Source organism: Talpa occidentalis, unplaced genomic scaffold (genome assembly GCF_014898055.3).
Source record: "Talpa occidentalis isolate TD23 unplaced genomic scaffold, MPIMG_talOcc4v2.1 talOcc4.12, whole genome shotgun sequence".
Classification (NCBI taxonomy): Eukaryota; Metazoa; Chordata; class Mammalia; order Eulipotyphla; family Talpidae; genus Talpa; species Talpa occidentalis.
The window spans coordinates 40422954-40442191 of record NW_023601212.1 but is presented as its reverse complement, the minus strand read 5'-3'; the positions used below and the strand labels follow the sequence as shown (position 1 = coordinate 40442191).

At 51.6% G+C, this 19238-nt stretch overlaps 2 protein-coding genes across 3 annotated transcripts; both read right to left on the bottom strand.

The window, feature by feature from the left end:
• Window positions 1-1021: 1021 nt before the first annotated feature.
• Window positions 1022-5551, bottom strand: BEST2 (bestrophin 2). 2 transcript variants are annotated; one of them, XM_037504374.2, is made up of 9 exons: window positions 5400-5551; window positions 5124-5218; window positions 3805-4038; window positions 3570-3724; window positions 3232-3309; window positions 2669-2821; window positions 2514-2594; window positions 2176-2330; window positions 1022-1723 (listed from the first exon to the last, which is right to left on the bottom strand). In XM_037504374.2, exons 1-9 carry the CDS (start codon window positions 5549-5551, stop codon window positions 1279-1281), a joined length of 1548 nt encoding a protein of 515 aa, XP_037360271.1. In that variant the 3' UTR covers window positions 1022-1278. The 2 variants fall into 2 exon arrangements, with proteins under 2 accessions (XP_037360271.1, XP_054549913.1); XM_054693938.1 differs by lacking the exon at window positions 2669-2821 and having other exon boundaries at window positions 5400-5442.
• Window positions 5552-10349: 4798 nt separating this feature from the next.
• Window positions 10350-19216, bottom strand: GET3 (guided entry of tail-anchored proteins factor 3, ATPase). The gene is made up of 7 exons (XM_037505917.2): window positions 17798-19216; window positions 16880-17027; window positions 12582-12730; window positions 12353-12503; window positions 11554-11661; window positions 11262-11459; window positions 10350-10693 (listed from the first exon to the last, which is right to left on the bottom strand). Exons 1-7 carry the CDS (start codon window positions 17956-17958, stop codon window positions 10562-10564), a joined length of 1047 nt encoding a protein of 348 aa, XP_037361814.1. The 5' UTR covers window positions 17959-19216; the 3' UTR covers window positions 10350-10561.
• Window positions 19217-19238: the final 22 nt, after the last annotated feature.

Sequence of the window (19238 nt, the reverse complement as noted above, 5' to 3'; positions counted from 1 at the left end):
AGGGGCCACATAGGTATCTGAAGAAGTGATCCAGGCAGAGGGAACAGCATGTGCAAAGACCCTATGATAACTTACTTGAAGGATTAAAGGTGTAATGAGGAAGCCAGTGCAGATAAAGCAGAGTGATTTGGGGGAAAAGAATGTGAAGAGATGAGGGTAGGGATATTGTTCAGGGCCTACTTTAGCTTTTATTCTGAGTTGGGACTCATGAGGGTTGGGACTCATTAGTAAAGGAGCAACAGGATCTGGTTCAGGTATTCATTGGTCCCTTTGGCTGCTGTGTGAGAAACAGACTAGTGATGAGAAGGGTTTGTTAGGACTGGAATTAGAAGAACAGTGCATAAGGCAGTAGACCAGGTAAGTGGGTGGTGGGTTTCTGGCCAGGGCGGGAACCCTGAAGGAGTAGGAAATGGTTCGAATCTGGATACAATTTGAAGATTGAGCTGATGGGATTTGCTGCTGGGTTGATGAGAATGGGCTGAAAGAAGAGTTGAAAGCAACACCCAGGTTTTGGCGTCTGGAAGGAAAAAGCTGTGAGAAGATTGGGAGCTGATAGGGAGCTAGTATGGAGCTATGTTTAAGAGATCCCTACATGGAAATGTTGAACAGGCAGTTAACTTTCTGTGTCTAGAGTCAGGGGAGGAATTCTGGCTGGACTTCTAATGCAGGAGTCCTCAGCATGTAATTAAATTAAGACCTGGAACACAAAAGTGCTATCTGAGAGTGTAAGTACTTGGGACAGATGATTACTTGCAGATTCATAAAGCAAGGCTGGCAGGAAGAAGCTGCCCTCCTGGGGTGGCAGCTGGCACATTAATGAATGAGTAAAACCCTGGCCACTGAAGGGGACATTTCAGAAAGCAGAGTTTGGAAAGAAGTGGGGGGGATCATCAAATAATTTGGAAGAATTCTCAAGTCTTTGCTTTCCATTAAAAGCACTAATATTTTATTGAGCACCTATTATGTACCAAATACTCTGAGGTCATTTCATCTCATCCTCATAACTCAATGAGTAGGCATTCATCTTCATTTTACCAAAAGAATAAAGGCAAGACGCTAATAGAGGCCTCTCAGGCAGTAGGGGATGAGAAGTTGAGCTGCTGATAAAGAACTTTTCAAAGAAGTTGAAAGAATCCCTGGGCCACAGAGTTGCTCCAAAGCTGTGAAGGCAGTGTGCAGGTAGCAGGAACCAGTCAAAAGCTGGCGAGGTGGAGTCCACATGCAGCTTATGCAGACCTGTGTCTGCGAGGGTATGTCTTGATTTCCTATTCTGGGGGGTTATGTGTTCAGGTTAGACTCTTCTTCCTCACCAATGGGGCTGGGCAGCCAGGGTGGAGCTGGTCCCCGGGGTGCGGGCATAGGCACTGTAGTGAAGGGTTCTGCTGAAGTGGGCCCGAAGTTGAGGACAGGAGCAGGTGGCTCTGGTCCCATGGGTGGATCAGGCTCAGGTTCCCGCAGCCCAGAGTCAAGCAGTGGGTCCCCGCAGCCACATTCTGGGGCTGTGCCATCGAGGGCGCCTGTACAGGCACAACTGGCAGTTGTGGAAGAGTCAGACACGCAGCTGTTCTTGCGGCGCAGCAAGGACAGGCGCCTTCCAAGCAGGCCTCCTGAGGTCACATTTGCGCCCAACGGCAAGAGGCGCTGCAGGAAGTCACCATGTGCTTCACCCAGCCGCATATCCACACTGTCCAACCGTTGAAACTGCATGTCCTCCTTGGCCAGCCTACAGAAAGGACCATGGGTCATTGCTGTGGCCTTGCAACACACCCACCACTTTGTCCTATTTATCATAAAAGACCTTGGCCCCTCAACCATGACCCTGACTTTATCCTCTAGCTCTGGCTACATTCAAGCTTAGGCCTCAAAACCTAAGTTTGCCATGGTTCCTTTGATACTGCCTCTGGCCCATTCAACCCACATAGAATTTAGCCCTTAAGTCTGCCCTCAATTAGTGACTTGTTCCCAGACCTTGGTCACTTGGCCAGACCTCACTTGTCTCGATCCCTTATCCCTTGCCTAACTCCCCAGTTCCAGTCCTCATAGACTTTAGGTCTTTCTTAGCTCTGACGCTACAGAGTTTAGCTCTTATCCCTGTCCTGGTCACTTATATTACCATTCAATCAGATATACCCCATAGTGCTGTAAGCCCTGTTCCCAAAGGCCCTGCTGCCTCACGTGATGTCAAAAGTAGAGCCTTGGAAGGAGGGCTGCTGCATCAGAAAGGCAGTGGCTGCTGTGTAGGGGGCACGAGCCTCAGCTGCATCCCAGTACAGGTCCTTCTCCAGCATGGCAAGGTCATCGTACATCTCATCCACAGCTAGCATTGACACCTGTGAACACGAGGGGTGGGGTGACAAAGTACCGGCACCACGGGGTGTACCCCTCAGGTTGGTAGGAATGTGGTGATCAGCAACAGAGCATGGTTCAGGGGCGAGGTCTGGGCAAGCCCTGGTGGGGATGTCACCAGGGCCTCTTTGGGACCCTTGAGAGGGCCACAACAGAGTGAATCTAACCTGAAAGTTGCGGTCTATCAGAAAGTTGGTCTCAAAGTCGTCGTCGTCCTCTCCGAAGGGGTTGATGAGCTGCTCCGCTACCTAAGTGGGAATGGGGAATTAGGCAGAGCCCTGAGAGCAGCTCTCCTCTGTCTCAGATTCGGAGCCCCACGCACCTTCAGCCAGCCAGCGTAGAAAAAAAACTGAAGCAAGGTGAAGATGGGCACACACAGATCGAGGTTGTGGCCACTGTAGCCTTGCGCTGGGTCCAGGAACTGGCGACCAATGAGGCAGGCCAGGAAGTAGCTGTATACTGCAATGGTCACTACCTGGAGGCAGGGCATATTTCCAGGTCAGGTTTCTCCAGGCCTCAGGGAGTCATGGAGAGACCAGAGTGATGGGGTCTCAGCTGGTCTGTTTTCTTTTTTTTTTATTTTTAAATTTTATTTTTTATTTTATTTTATTTTTATTTAATAATAAATTTTGTTTTTATATTCCCCATACAATTGCAGCCCCCCCCATTCTGACCCCAATCCCTCCCCTCCCACCCCCGCCCCCCTAAAAGTGTCTCTGGTTCGTAGTTTTTTGTTGATTTTGATTTTCACTTTCTTATAGTTATTCGTTTTCCTGGTCCCTATTCGTTTTCCTGGTCCCACAGCTGGTCTGTTTTCCCTTGAGACTAGTGCATGGTCGGGGAGGGCCCTGATGTTTGGTATAAAGGGAGGCAGGACGGAGTTACCTGGGTGTAGACAAGGGGTATGCTGATCCAGTCGTAGTGAAAGAGCATTCCACACTTGCCCCGAAATACAGTCAGCTCCTGGCAGTGGATACAGGTCATGAGCTGTGAGCATGTTTTTCTGAACCCTCCAGGAAAAGCACTTAGTGAGTATACAGCTGGGGTAGCTACTACCCTTGAGGGTGTTAGATTTGGGCCTCAGAGATAAAAGTGCACCTGGAGACTGCTAGATAAGGGTGTTTGGAATCTGTTTCCTGGGAGGTGTGTGGAGGTCTAACACAACTCCAGATGGGGTACAATTTCCTTGGTATTTTATAGGAATGACCTCCTGGCGGGCCCACCTCCAGTAGTAGCTTAAGGGCACTGTTGTCTCGGATGCGACCCTCACGCCGGGCCTGCGCAGCCAGGTTGGAGAACCAGACACAAGGCACCCAATACTTGTTGTAGGATGAATTCAGGTTTTCGAACTTCTTGCGCTCCTCACGGGTCATAAACCCTGGAAGGGCGAGGTCAGGAGTTATTCGCCCTGTCCTCCATCCTGGCCCCACCCCACTCCGCTTCTGGTGGGAAACTCACCAGCTTCCACCACGTGGTCTATTGTGGGGAAGCGCTTGAAGACTGCTGTGCTGACAGAGCGCAGAATGAGCACGGCAGAGAGTCCTGCGTAGCGCATGAGTGTGCGTCGGTAGAGACGGCCGCGCTCGTCGCGCCCATGCACAGTGCCTGCTACCACACACATGAGTGCATCTGGCAGAGGCATACATAGATACTGGTTCCACCAGCGGTTTACCACCAGAGTCACATAGAAGCCTGCAGGAAAGCCAGGAATGGGGATGCTCAGAGGGGATCCGGATCGTGGGAAGAAACGTGGCATAGGGCCTGTATCAGGGACACTGGGCTGGGTGGTAACCCTGACCACGCAGAACTACTTGGGTTGGGAACTTGGGGGTTCAGCTCCAGAGGTCTGAAAGGTTTTAGCCGGTGGGGTCACCCTGGCTACTTGGGGTCATGTGGGGTGGGGATTGGGATCCTCCTACAGGCCCATGTTAGGGGCATAAAGGCAGGCTGTCACCCTTACCAGAGGGAACCTTACTCTGCTGTGGGCATGGGACCTCATTTCAATCAGAGATTGGGAATCATGTGAGCACTAAGGAGCAGGTCCTGTCAGATAAATGCCCCCAGACTGACTTGAGAGGATGGCATCTTATGGGGTCCCTAGCAGCCCAAGAGATGGAATGGAGGGTGCTAGCAGTCTCATACAGACACAGATGGGAATCCCTAAAGTGCTCAATGATAAGCTTGGGTGACGCAGAGCTCTCATTAGGGCACCTCGGAGAGCAAATCCATACCTGGCATGAAGGTAAAATGAGAGTCCATGTGGGCTGAATTTGAGGGAAGATTCTGGGAGGGGCAGGGATAGGGGGTTCTACAATGCATGAATGGAGGCCTCCCTGGTGGTGCATCGGGTTGAGCGCAGCACTGTGAAGCTATCCGCAGCATCTGCAGTTCAAGTTTGATTCCCTGCCAGCCAGGGAGATTCCCACATGGCATGGCTGACCTCTCCTGTTGTGCCCGCTACTCCCCTCAGCAGTGTATTTTGGTTGTCTGCCTGTTCTGCTCCCCACTCTGTCTCTGGTGAATCCTCTCACCCTCCCGCACCTCTGGCCTATACCCCAGCTCTTGTATAAAAAATAAATAAATTTTATTAAAGATTTATTTATTTATGCATACAAGAGCTGGAGTACAGGCCAGAGCTACATAGTGCTGTGCTTAATCCCTTGCGCCACCAGGGAGGCTCAAAAATAAATAAATCTTAAAAAAATCAAATAAAATGCATGAATGGAAATGGTTTTCTCGGATCAGGGGAATGGAGGAACTGAGGAGGGCAAACACACCCAGCACGAAAGAGACCGGGATGAGACTGGCGTACTGATCGCAGTAAATGACGAGTTTCTCGAAGTAGCGCTTCTGATCTTCCGTGAGCACCAAGCTGCGAGGGAGGAGTGGGGGTCACGAGCGATCACCCCGTCCCAGCTGCAGAACTCTCCTCCCGGGCGGCCCTCCCGGGCGCGGCCGAGACCTCTCCCCTGCTCGGTCTGCCGAGCCGCCCCTCCTTTCTCCTGGACGCGGGTTCCAGGTCAGTTCCCCGCCACACCCTGGGGCAGCCTCACCGATAGGCGGCACTCAGCGCCATGTAGAGCCCGAGGAAACAGAGCAGCTCACGCCACAGAAGTTTGTAGATGCTCCCCCGCCACAGCAGGAGCAGTTGCGAGAAACCGCCGAAGCGCGCGTTTGCTACGCGTGCGGTGTACGTGACCGTCATTGCGGCGCCGGGCGGGTCCCGCCAGAGGATTAGGGCTTGAACCGGACCCAGGCCTGTGGACCGAGGAAAGCGGGGTTGGGAGGCTGCCGACCTGGGGCTTCGGGCCGGGGTAGAGCGATACTGAGCCGGCTCGCCTCGGTGTCCTCTTCCGCGCCCGGGTCACCTGCTCGCTTCGTCTCTTGCCCAGTTTTTCGCCTTCTCCCAGCCTGGCTCAGTCTTGCCCTAGCCCCCAGTCCTTTAATCTCCCTTTTGGGACTCCAGGTCTCAGCGTCCTGTGCCTACTTTCCTCAGGCCTTCTCTACCCCACCTTCAAGACCACCCCCCTTTAGTGGACTCTGCCTACAGCCTTTCCTCTCCCTAAGTGCCTAGCGCCTCAGTTTCTAGGTTCTCAGGGCTCCGGCTACCAACCAACCCAACTCCCTCTCTCAGGTCCCACCTCCAGCCCCCTCACCCCCAGCCCCCCAGTCTCAGCCCATTCTCTGGTCCTGGATGCCCTTCTGAAGCCCTTGAAGACTCGTCCCCAAGCTTCCAGGCTGCTTGCCTCAGGCTGGCTGGCGCCTCTCCTCTGCCTTAGCCTATCCACCACCCCACTTAATTGCCCTGGCTCTGTCCCCTCCGCCTTCTGGACCCACCTTGACTTTTCTTCTGTCCAGTCTTCCAAGCCCTCCACTCCCCATCCTGAGGATCATCTATCCTCAGAATCCCCTGTTTCCCCCCACCCCCCAGCCTGGGTCCTTCTCACCTGGTGACTGGTGCAGGGACACTTGGGGACAGGGACTGGATAGGCGGGTGGCTGCTGCAGTTGGGTGGGGCTGCAGCCAGACCCTGGGCGGGAGGGGGCTGGGGAGTGGGCGTGGGCGGCCTGGCCCTGGCCCGCCCCCCTCAGCTGCTGCCTTAGAACTTTGTTTGGAGAAGCCAGTTTTGTTACCTGGGGCAGGGGGTAGAAATCCACCCTGTCCTCCTTGCTCCTCCCTGTCCCTCTCCCAGTCACTGGGAGGTCCAAGGGATCTTGGACTTAGAGCTCTAGGAGGGGCAGGTAACTTCTTCCCAGTCCCAGAAACACACACACACACATTCAGGCTTCCATGAGGCTGGGTCAGTCACTCCACAGTCACCTGTGATCACACAGTCACAAAGATGCACAAAGAAACACATATCATAGATCCAGACACAAATTCAGTTTCCCTCAACACAGCCTCCCACAACCAGAGTCACCCAGACAGCATGCCATACACACTGTCAAAAAAGACTTGCAGGGGCCCTCCCCGGTGGCGCAGCGGTTGAGCGCTGGGTTGCGAAGCTGCCCGCAGCCTCTGCAGCTCGGGTTCGATCCCTGGCTGCTCCCTGGCCACCGGAGGAGGGTCCCACATGGCGCGCAGACCTCTCCTGCAGCCCGCTGCTCCCCTCAGCAGTGTACTTCGGTCCTTCTGCCTGCTCTGCTCCCCGCTCTGGCTCTGATGAATTCTCTCACCCTCCCGCACTTCTGACTGTACCCAGTGCTTGTATAATAAATAAATAAACAAATCTTTAAAAAAAAAAAAAAAAAAAAAAAGACTTGCAGGGCCTCCCTGGTGGTGCAAGGGGTTAAGCACAGCACTGGGAAGCTGTCCGCAGCCTCTGCAGTACAAATTTGATCCCTGGCCAGGGAGCTACCCACGTGGTGCAGCAGACCTCTCCTGTCTCACCCGCTGCTCCCCTCAGCAGTGTATTTCAGTATATCGGCCTGTTTTGCTCCCCATTCTTTTACTGGTGAATCCTTCCCCTCACACGTCTGGCTTGTACCCCAGTTCTTTTTTTTTTTTTTAAAGATTCATTCATTTATGCGCACAAGAACTGGGGCACAGGCCAGAAGGTGTGAGGGGTGAGAGGATTCACCAGAGACAGAGTGGGGAACAGAACAGGCAGATCGACTGAAATACACTGCTAAGGGAGCGGTGGGCAAGGCAGGAGAGGTCTGCTACGCCATGTGGGTTGCTCCCTGCCTGGAGATCGTACTCGTGCTGCAGTGGCTGTGGGTCACCCCATAGGTTGCATCTTTACCCTTTGCACCACCAGGGAGGCCCTGTACCCTAGTTCTTGTATGCATAAATAAATAAATCTTAAAGACTTCCACACACACCTAGATCTACTCCTCAGCTCCCCAACACATATGCGGATATAAAGTAAATGGACACTGGGCCTCCCTGGTGGCGCAGCGGTTGAGCGCTGGGTTGCGAAGCTGCTCGCAGCCTCTGCAGCGCCAGTTCAATCCCCAGCTGCTCCCCGGCCACCGGAGAAAGGTCCCACATGGTGCGCAGACCTCTCCTGCCGCCCACTGCTCCCCTCAGCAGTGTACTTCGGTCCTTCTGCCTGCTCTGCTCCCCGCTCTGGCTCTGGTGAATTCTCTCACCCTCCCGTGCTTCTGACTGTACCCAGTGCTTGTATAAACAAACAAACAAACAAATAAATCTTAAAAATAAATAAATAAATAAATAAATAAATCTTTAAAAAAAAAAAGTAAATGGACCCTAATCCACACAGTACTCAGCTCTCAGGTGCTCACAGTGTGCTCCAAATAACCTCCCAGAAGGACATGGGCAGGGATCCAAGTGTCCTGCATTCCCTCATGATCACACCATGTAAAAAAGACACACATAAGGTTATACACCAGCTAAGCACAGACCCTAGACTGCCACATGGCCACACACCAGATGGGAGGTAGCACACATTTTTACTGACGGTCTCTTCTGTGGTCACATACCAGATGTAGGAACCCCTGTCCCCAACACAGTGGCACATGGTCCTGGTGGTCCCTTAGACTATCAATATTGTAGACACTCATGTAACAGTGATCACTCCCCAAAAGTCCCACAGACTCAAAGGGTCACATCCAGGCAGCGTCATGCCTGTAACCCCTTGTGAAACTCACCTGCATTTGCACCTCAACACATCAGACACCTACCCTTTGCTTCCCCTCCCTGCCATGAAAACGTAAGTTTGGGAACACATAACTTTGTTTCTACATTTGTCATGGATGCGTGACAAATACTCCCCCCGCACACACACCCCTATAAAGGGGACACTTCCAATGTGGCAAAAAAGCCAACTTCAAATGGCGCAGACTGGAGTGGGAGGACATGAGGCTCAGGTTTCCAGTCCTGAAGTACCCTGGGGTGCTCCTAAGCCCCTCAAGTCCATCAGGTGTCCTAGGAAGTTTCATGGCTCCCCACAGCCACGCCCAGAAGCCCTACCATCAAGGACGCTGTGTTCCTAGCCAAGCAGATGTCCGCCCCGCCCGGGGTAATTAGGAACCGGCCCAGGCTGGCCACCCTCTGACCCGCGCCTCCGCTATCCAGCTGCTGGACAGCTCATAAAAGGGGAGAGAGGTTGGTGCCACTAGGGGAGGGGACAGGCTGATGGGCCTTTATCCTGACCATCAGCCCCCACTTCCTAGAATGATTTCTCACTTTTACTGAAACTAGCCTCTATCCCAACTTGCACATGTCAGCACATACTTCTGACTGTTGGACCTCTGCTGTGCTAGGGCTGGATGCCCGGGTTAGTTCACATGATTAATAATTGTAACATGCCTTGGCAAGGATGTGCCTAGTGCTATTGTAAAGTTGTCAGATATTTCATCTCATTGAGTCCCTACAAGCAGGAGTGTTGTTATTCCTACCACCCAGGTAGGGAAACTGAGGCTTAGATGACACAGCCATGCTCATGACATGGCTGGGATGTGAACCCAGTTTGTGTTGGAGTCTTGGGTTGGCCACAGGCTACACATCTGAATTTGTTTACAAGCACCACCCCAATGTGCCCACACCTGCTTGTGCACACCCAGCAGTCAAGTTGGGGGACACGTTTAGGCTCGTGGCTGAGTTCCCCCTTACACACACACCCTGGCACGCCCAAACTGGGTGTGCTAGGATGTCTGAACACTTCCTGACTCATGTATGTCCTCACGCACTCCTCTGTCCCCCTCAGCCAGCACTGGCATGGCTCTTGCTAACACTCAGGTTCAAGGCTTCTCCTGGGTCTCTCAAGTGGGCCTCTCAAGTGGGGATGATTGTCGCAATGCAGACAACAGCAGAGAGGAGTGAAGAGGGGAGCTGGCTGGCTAGGTACCTTCTTGGCTGGACTATCAGGTAAATTTGTGCCGCGGTTCTGTGAATGGCCATACTTATCTCCATTTTAGGGATGAGGGGGCTGAACCTCAGACAGCAGCAAACATGATACAGACCAATTGGGGAGACAGCTCTAGAGGTGGCATGCGACTCCAAAGACCCCTCTAACCTGAGTTCTTTGCCATCCTGCTCCTCAGTCAGCCCCCATGTTGCAGCCCTGTGCTGGGAGTGGCCAATGTCATCCATGGGAGGCAGGAATTGGGGATGGGGGTGGGGTGTAGATTGTTAATCCCCAGTCTGGCAGGCCCAGCCTCTGCCCAGGGCGCCCACTAATTCCCAAACCAAACAGCAGGTAGTGCTGGGCTGACTGCTTACCTAATCCGCTCCCCATCAGCCAAGGGCTGGCCAAGGGGCCTTCTGGTTCCCACGTTCCCAGCCTTGAAGCAAGTGGGTAGGTGCCCCTTCTACTCCAGGCTTTACAGCCCCCATAGGGACACCCCTACCCATAAAGAGCTAAAAAAGGCATCTCCTTACTGAGAAACCCTCCTTCCAAAATTCCTACAATAAACATACATCTATTAGGTTTTTGTTGCAACCATGCCCCTCCATATTTGATGTCTTTATGCAGTGTACAACCTGTGCAACTGTTCATGAAGGTGCTGATCCCAATCCCTCCATTCAACATCACAGTGGTTTAAGATCATTTTATTGAAAGGCGAGAGGCGAGGAGAGGTGGGGAGGCAGCTACAGCCCCCATGAGCCCCACCAGGGGGAACAGACACCCTCCCTGCCTCCCACCCCTCAAGTGGCTCCCCCTGTACTAAGGGGGGAATTTGTGCAAACTCTGCCCCGGGATGGGGTGGAGGGTAGGTGTGAAATGGTAGGGGCTGGGGCTGGAGGTGTACTACTGGGAACTGGGGGGCTTGTAGGGCTCCAGGAGGAGGGCAGAGAAGGTATTGACCTTGTCTGCCCCCCGTACTTCGTGGGGCAGCAGCGGCAGCTTTACAATGTGGAAGTCTTCATACAGGTCCTCCATCTGTGGCCGGGCAGAAGGCAGCAGTCAGGGGGTCATAAGGCAGGTACAGGATATGGGTGGATGGAAAGGGTCATGGCTGGGGGTTTCCCAGAGTCAGGGAGAGATTATGGGGGAAGGGTTCACAGGGTCACAAGTGAGTTCAGTATAAGGTTAAAGATCACTAGGCTTGGCCTCCCACAGGCCAGAATTAGGGTGAAGGATCTGAAGTGGGGGAGAACAGGGGCCGGGGATGAGGGTTGGAAGACGTGGATTTTTTTCAATAAACAGTCGGTCCTCCATATCTATGGGTTGTACATTCATGGATCAAGAGGATGCCAGTGGGTTGAGTTTGCATCCTTCTGCAGATGCTAAACCCACGGAGACTCAACTATAAGGCACTTGAGCATCTTCAGATTTTGGTATCCGTGGGATTCCTGAAACTAATCTTGACTACAATAGTAGTTAAGGTTTTTTGGGGGGGATTTCAAGTTTTGGGGGGAATTTTCAATTGTGGGGATTAGTAATGCCTTGCCTGGGCTAGGCCAGGTCCAAGTTCCAGGGTCAGAAGGTGTAAGGCAGACTTGTGTACCTGGTCCAGGTACTTGGCCTGGATCTTGTGGCGGGCCTCACACATCTTGCAGGGCTTCTCGGGGTCAGGGAAGACGAGTTGGTTGACAATGATGTTGTGTGTGTCGATCTTGCACTTGGCCAGCTCCTGGATCAGTCGCTCTGTCTCATATAGGGACAGGAATTCAGCGATGCAAACACAAATGAAGGTTGTTTGCTCCTGCAGGGTGTCAGAGAGGATGGTAAGGGGAAATTCCTGCCTGCCCTGTCCCCATGCTTGGAGCTTCTTACAGCCTACCTGGACCGAAACTCACCGGGTCCTTGAATTGCTCGCTGACGGACCGGATGACTGGCAACGTCTCCTCCAGCTTGGAGGCCAATTGATCTGCATTCATGTCCCCTAAGCCTAGCATGTTGCACATCTGTGGGGAGGACATGGGAGGGCTCAAAGCTTCCCTGTGGCTTATCACATCCCCTGGGTGTCCAGTGATACCTCCCCCCAACACCTCCCAGTGGTTAAAGGCATGGGCCCTGGAGCTGACCCCTCGTCCTAGTTCTGCCATTTCCAGGGAACTGTGGTCAAAAGTTTCTGTTTCTCCAAGTGTAGACTATAATTCTAAGAGCTGTCATGCAAGAAAACTGACACAGGTAATAACTTCAAAGCAGTGCCTGGTACAGTGTTCAAATGTACTACCAAGGAACACATGCCTATAGGAGGACCACACACACCAAGGGGGTGGTGGTGGTATGCAGATGTGTAGGAGCACTGGGACTGTCATGTTGTAACATTAAGAATAACCTATGGAGGCACCTAATGATCTACATTTGATAAGGAATGTGAGGCCCAGAGAGGTGAAGTGACTTACTTGGGGGTCACAGAAGACCTCAAGTTGTGTCAAACCAGAGTAAGAACATTTGAACCTAGACATCTGGCTCTGGAATATGTGCTTTTTGGCTTTATCCTGGACACTGAGTCCTGTGGGTAAGAGTGTAGTCCCTCCATAGAGAACCACCCTACCCACTGGGAAATGCTGAGAAGGGGTGTGTGAGAAAGCCCTGGGGTAGAATAGGCAGAGATATGGGGGCCCACTGCAACTCAGGGGCCCTGCCTGCCTGTGAGATGAAGGGGCTGATCTGGTTCTTGATCTGCATGAGGCGGCCGAGGCCCCGCTCAACGATTGTGGGGAAGTTGAGCAGCCGCAACGTGTGGCCTGTGGGAGCCGTGTCAAACACCACCACTGAGAAGTTCATGCCCTTCACCAGCCTGTGGGGAGATGGGGGTCAAGGTCACTCTTCCACTAGAACCCACCCTCCAGTCCCAACCCCAACAGCCAGGCCTGACCTCATGACCTCCGCATAGCTCATGGCTTCATCAATGCCCGGGAAGGCGCTCATGGCTTCCTGCATCATCTTCTTGCCCATGCTCAGCATGTTGTCCTCCTCGAAGAACTCATCAGGTAGTTCAGCCACACCGAGGCTGGGATCAATCTCCTGGTGCCAAGGAATGGAGACTCAGGATGTGGCTACTGCCAGGGTTTTCCTACTTGGGTGCAGGGCATCACAGGGGACATCCCGGAGGTACCATGTCCTTCCCTCTGGCATGTAAGATTTTGTGGGGGGGTACAAATGGCTTAACCATTTCACAACAAATGAGAAACTGCAAATGGTGACCAGAGTCCCCAGAGGGAAGCCCAAACCCACTGCCGGGCCTTTTCACTGGCTGTTCCCCACCTGGGTCCCTGACTTCTTGCTTATCATTCCTCTAACATGAGTCTTCCCTCATCACTCTAATAATGCAAACCAACACCCTTGCTCCCTTCTCTTCTCCTTTACATCCAGCCATCTCACATCCTACAGGCCTTATAGGCATACCTCATTGTAGTGTGCTTTGCAGATAATGCGTTTTTACAGCACCAGAAAGATTATGACTTGCTGAAGGCTCAGGGATGGTGAGCGTTTTTAAACATATGTATTGGGCCTCCCTGGTGGCACAAGGGGTTGAGACACAGCCTTTGAAGCTACCCACAGCCACTGCAGGATGAATTCAATCCCGGCCAGGGAGGAGACCCACATGGTGCAGCAGACCTCTCCCGTCTCACCCACTGCTCCCCTCAGCAGTGTATTTCAGTCGGTCTGCCTGTTCTGCTCCCTACTCTGTCTCTGGTGAATCCTCTTACCCCCCATACCTCTGGCCTGTACCCCAGCTCTTGTATGCATAAATAAACAAATCTTTTTTAAAAAAAGGAATGACAAAAAAAGTATTGCTTTTTTTCAGACAATGGTTTTACATGTAATAGATTAAATATAGTATAAACATACTTTGATATACCTTAGAAATGAAAAAACTCATGTGACTTGCCTTATTGTGACAAGTGCTTTACTGAAGTGGCCTGGAATGCAGTATCTCCTAGGTTTGCCTCTATTTATAATGTTTATCATGTATCTCCCTAACCAGAATGATGGTCTCACAAGGGCAGGGTTTTTTCTGTCTTGTTCACTGCTGTGTTCCCATTACCTGGAGGTGGCTGGCACACAGTAGGTCTATAACATGCACATGGAATTCACCAGTAGATGACCATCCTTGGGGTCCCTGGTCAGCCCTGAATTCAGGTTCTCCCACTGTGTCTCCTTCCCATGTAACCTTTTTTTTTTTTGCTATCAAAAAAATTTTTTTTTAAATTTATTTTTGTGTAGAAGAACTGTGGTGTAGGCCAGAGGTGCAGGGGTTGGGGGATGAGAGGATTCACCAGAGACAGAATGGGGAGTAGAACAGGAGGCTCGACTAAAATACACTGCTGAGGGGAGCAGGGGGGTGAGACAGGAGAAGTCTGCTGCACTATATGTGGGTTAGTTCCCTGGCCGGTGATCAAACTCAGGCTGCAGAGGTGACAGTGCAGAGACTTAACCCCTAGGGCCCCATGTAACCTCCTCTTGGTGACTTCATGAGTACAACCCCAACTTGCTGGCCTCAGAGGTCATTCCCTGTAGGAAGCTTGCCTACCCATTGCTCCCCAGTTTCAGTTTGGCTGGGTTATTCCTAGCTATTGGGTCACTTGGCCTGGCCTCCATACCTTTTGTCTATTATTCCAAAGCTCTTTGAGCCCCCTCGTTTCCTCACACTGCTCCTTTTCACTGTCCCTCTTGGTCAGCACTCTTCTCCATCTCAGGAGTTTGCCTCTGCAAACACTCCCTCTTCCCTCTGTGGATGGCAAAGTCCCTACCCTGGTTATTCCCAGCCCTTTGCTATAGCTGCATTATGATTAACATGAGGGAAACATACCCAGTGACAAACACCTCGATCCCCAGTCCTTATCACAAATCTCCAATAGGCCCTCAACAACCCAGACAATCCACCCTTGGAAGTGTTTATGTTATTTCTTCTCCTTCCTCAAAATTTCTGTCCTAATCACGCCTTGCTTTTGTGTGTGTATGTGTGTGTGCAGAAGAACTGGGGTGTAAGCCAGACATGCGGGGGGCGGAGAGGATTCACTAGCGACAGAGTGGGGAGCAGAACAGGGGGATTGACTGAAACACACTGACAAGGAGAGCAGTGGGCGAGATAGGAGAAGTCTGCTGCGCTATGTGTGAGTTAGCTCCCTGGCCGGCGATGGAACTCAGGCTGTTGCAGTGAAAGCTGAGACTTAACCCCTAGGCCACCAGGGAGGCTCCCATCTCTCACTTTCTGCTGAGCACTGTCCCTCGCTTGTGCCTCAGCAAGAAAGAGAAGCTACTGCTGTCAACACCCCCTTCTTTCCCCAGGAGATACCCCCACTCTCCACCATCTTCCCTCCGAATTCCTAGTCCTGGTAGAACCCAAGTTCTGGGTCTGTGCACTGGATGGAGCTCATGCCTGCCTGAGATTTGTCCTCCATCAGTATCCTTGCTGCCTCCTGCACCATCAGCTGTCCCACCCCGAAGAAGCATTTGTATCAATAAACAATATGCTCTGGCATCTCCATTCTCAAAATGCCCTCCTTAACACCCCCTCACATTTTCCTCCAGCAATAGCCCTGTTTCTTAGCCCCCATAATGGTGATCACTGTTGCCGCCTTGGCTCACTCACATTTGACTTTTTTTTTCTTTTTTTTTTTTTAGAGGCATGTTTTATTTATTTATTTGTTTGTTTGTTTTGTTTATATATGCACTGGGTACAGTCAGAAGCGCGGGAGGGTGAGAGAATTCACCAGAGCCAGAGTGGGGAGCTGAGCAGGCAGAAGGACCGAGGTACACTGCTGAGGGGAGCAGCGGGCGGCAGGAGAGGTCTGCGCGCCATGTGGGACCCTCCTCCGGTGGCCGGGGAGCAGCCGGGGATCGAACCGGCGCCACAGAGGTCGCGGGCAGCTTCGCAACCCAGCGCTCAACCGCTGCGCCATCAGGGAGGCCCCCACATTTGACTTTTGCAACTACTCCCAGGGTGGTCTTTCTAAAACTGATGTGCTTGCTGGAGCCCATAGCCCATGACCTCTTCCTGACTAAACTGTCTTTGTTCTGGAGCTCAGGAACACATACTCTCTGGCTTTCCTTCTATCTCAGCATTGGCTCCTTCACTAGGGCCCCTGCTGGACCCAAAATGTTGATGTACTCTTGGGTCATTTCTGGAACTCTCTGTTCAATCATACTCAGCTCTACTCACACAGCGTTAAATACCATCCTATGACAACCCAAAATCAACACCAACTCTACCTGAGCTCCAGGCTCACATAATTAAGACACTCCTGATGTCTCCACTTGAATGTCTAGTAGGCATTTTAGATTCACAATTCTTGATCTGTCATTTCTAATTCTACTCTACTCTTAGTTCTCTCCATGGCAGCTGCTCAGGGAACAAACTATGAGATATACTTAATTCATTTCTCACTTATTACAACCAAGCAGTCACATTGCTTTACATCCAAAATATATCCATGTCTGGCCATCCAGCCACTTGCTCCCAACATTCTGCCCCTACACGAGTTTAGGCTGCCATTATCTTTCTGGTTATTGCCCTTGTTTTCTTGCTTCCATTTTTGACTTACAATCTCTACATGGCAGCTAGAGGATATTTTTAAAACATGCTTAAAAACTTGGGGCCTCCCTGGTGGTGCAAGGGGTTAAGACGTAGCAATATGAAGCCATTGTAGCCACTGCAGCATGAGTTTGATCCCCGGCCAGGGAAGTGACCCATATGGTACAGTAGACCTCTTGTCTTGCCCGCTGCTCCCCTCAGCAGTGTATTTTAGTACATCTGCCTGTTCTGCTCCCTACTCTGTCTCTGGTGAATCCTCTCACCCCTGCATCTCTGGCCTGCATCCCAGCTCTTGTATTGCATAAGTAAATAAATCTTAAAAAGAAAAAAACAAAACTTCTCATTAAGCTTGGAATCAATGATAAATGACTCTCAGTAGCTTGCATGGTCCTACTTGAGTCACATAGCTCTTGACATGAGCCTCCTTTCCTCTTGATCACTAAGTTTTGGTGACTTTGGCTTCCTTTTTGCTTTGAAAACATAGCTCACTTCTGGGTATGTTGGGAAAGGGATGAAAGTGGAGAGACAAGATGTAGAATGGGCAGGGCATAATGGCTGATGGTGAGTGTTCACAGGAAAGGGGTCTTTGAAAGGGGACTTTGCCAGAATGGAGAGCTGAGTCTTAGTCCACTCACCATGGCGAAGAGGTTGTCATAGCCTTTGACCTTGGTAGGCACCTTGGAGAACTTCTGGTCAAAAGCATCTGAGATGTTGTGGGCTGGGTCTGTGGAGATGATAAGAACACTCTCCCGCCCCTTAGATAGCTGGACTGCTAGGCTGCAGCTGGGTAAGGAAAAGGTTAAAAGGGGAGAGAGGGGTGAGATTCTGTTCCCTAGGACTGCAAGGGGCCCAGGAGCAGGAGACTAGGATCAGCAGGGCCTTGAGAGGAGATTATAGGTGATTACTGAGCAAGTCTCAATCCCTGCAGAGGGACCCTTTCAGACCTCACCTACTGACTCTTCTAGCTGACTAGACTGGTATGATTCAGCTGATTGAGTTGATCTGGCCTGAAGCTTCTTTGTTCTTTTGCTGGGCAGAGGGGTCTAGTTGTGCAGTCAGCATGGCTTGATCTTGTGCTCCCTTCCTCAATGCTAAGTCCACCGTGCACGATAATTTGCCCGGGGATCCTTCACCCTCCTCCCAGTTGGTTGGGACAGTCTGATAAAGTGCCCTCTCCTCCGCTTCCACCCCCACCCCGACGCCTGACATCGAATGGCAAGGTTCAAAGACTAGGATAGTTTGCTTCGTTGCCCCTCCCCCTAATCTGAGCACTGTATGGACAAGCTGCTTGGGAAATCTCAGTGCCCCTCTCCCCTCAAAGCTGGATTCACTGTGGTTCGTCCCTGGAGCCCCAATGGAGATAGTCCAAATGGATTGTGCCGGGCCTGCATTCAGGAGGTCTCTTCCACTTGTTCCATGTAACTTCCGGAGAGTATAGCCCGGGAGACCTGGACTCAATCCTCTTGCCCAGTTCTGGGTGGAAGAGCCGGTTCCTGACCTCCCCTTCGCCCGGTGGTACATCCCACCCGTCTTCCCACTCTCAGCCTACTTACCTGCAGGTGGTCTTGCCAACGCCACCCTTGCCCCCGACAAAAATCCATTTAAGGCTGCGCTGCTCGATGATGTTGCTAAGCGTGGGCTCCAGCGGCTCCACATCAGGTGCATCCTCGAACTCCTCCGCCTCAACCCCCCACCCGGCCACCCCAGCCGCCATCTTGGAACCGGCTCACGTGATCCAGCGGAGCACACCATACAAAACACCTACAGGGGAGATTCCCTATCACATCCCCATCAAGGGTAGAAGCCTGGATTAATTTCTCCGTGGTCTGACTTTTAGATGGTAATAGAGATATATTTCCAATGTCACCCCCTTTTGAGGTTCACCTTGTGGATCTCTTGTCTATATATTTTCAATGACTCCCCCTGCCTAATTAACAAATTGGTACGTTCCAGGATACTCCCCTTCACGGATTGGGCCCTAAGTCTTGCAGCATTCCTTGCATTGGCTACATCTTTTCTACTTTCACCAATCACTCTCACGTTCGGGTAGCCGCCAACCTCTCCTTAGCAACCAGCCAAACACCCGGTCCATGCCCTTTTTCTGAAAACACATCGGAGGGTCCTCCCTGGACAGACTCCCTAGGCTCCACATCGTGTCGATTATTTTCTTCCACTTTAAACTGGGTCCCTATATCGCCTCAGGGTTCTGTTATCCAACTGGCTGTGAACCACCTTCTCTTAAGGAAAACCAGTCAGAGACGAATGGATTAATTAGCTGCTGACAGTTTCCTGGGCGGCCAGTAGGTTAGAAGGCAGAACGACTCCAGTTGGGAGCAAGTTCTACAAATCCTCGTCCAGTGCATCCTGAAGCCCTGCATAGGGTAGTAATTACACCCGCAACCCGCTTCTTGTCATAGAAGGGACTCTATTTCTGAAATCCTTCTTGTACTTTACTTATTGTTGAAGGGGAAACTCCAATTCGGCGAATTTCCTGTTTGAATCTCTGCCCTGGGCAGGAATGTAAGCTGGGACGTAGTACGCCCTTGGCGGACACTTTTTACCTTAAACGGGAGCTCCATCCTAGGAATTCCTCGAGCTTCATTTGACTAATCCAGTCCATTAAATAATACCGTTATTTTCAGACGAGGACCCCAATTTCACGGAGCAATTGTGTCCCCATTTCTAAATGAGACTCCATCCCAGTGCCGGGTACCCAATCCAGAAATACCTCCATTTCTAGGCGAAAGACCTAAACTAGATACACCCTCTAGCTCTAGTTAGGGACTTAGGTTCCGGGGTATCAGCTGAACACACAGCTTCAGACGGGGTCTCACAGAGATTATCTGTAGTGTCGAAGGGGATTCTAGTCCCAGAAAGCTAATGCGCCTTCAGTCCCAGGCTCCGGAGAGATAGTCCCAGGCCCAGATGTCCCCTCCTAGTCCCGGGAAGACTTTAAGTAAAGTCGGCCCAAATCTAGCAGCGCTATAAAAAAAA

Coding starts and splice junctions, on each gene's coding strand:
- BEST2 (XM_037504374.2), bottom strand. CDS start 5,551: ATGACGGTCACGTACACCGCACGCGTAGCAAACGCGCGCTTCGGCGGT. Junction 2,595..2,668: donor TCTACGCTGGCTGGCTGAAG/GTGCGTGGGGCT, acceptor ATTCCCACTTAG/GTAGCGGAGCAGCTCATCAA. Junction 2,331..2,513: donor TGATAGACCGCAACTTTCAG/GTTAGATTCACT, acceptor TCGTGTTCACAG/GTGTCAATGCTAGCTGTGGA.
- GET3 (XM_037505917.2), bottom strand. CDS start 17,958: ATGGCGGCTGGGGTGGCCGGGTGGGGGGTTGAGGCGGAGGAGTTCGAG. Junction 12,504..12,581: donor AGCTATGCGGAGGTCATGAG/GTCAGGCCTGGC, acceptor ATCTCCCCACAG/GCTGGTGAAGGGCATGAACT. Junction 11,460..11,553: donor GCGAGCAATTCAAGGACCCG/GTGAGTTTCGGT, acceptor GACACCCTGCAG/GAGCAAACAACCTTCATTTG.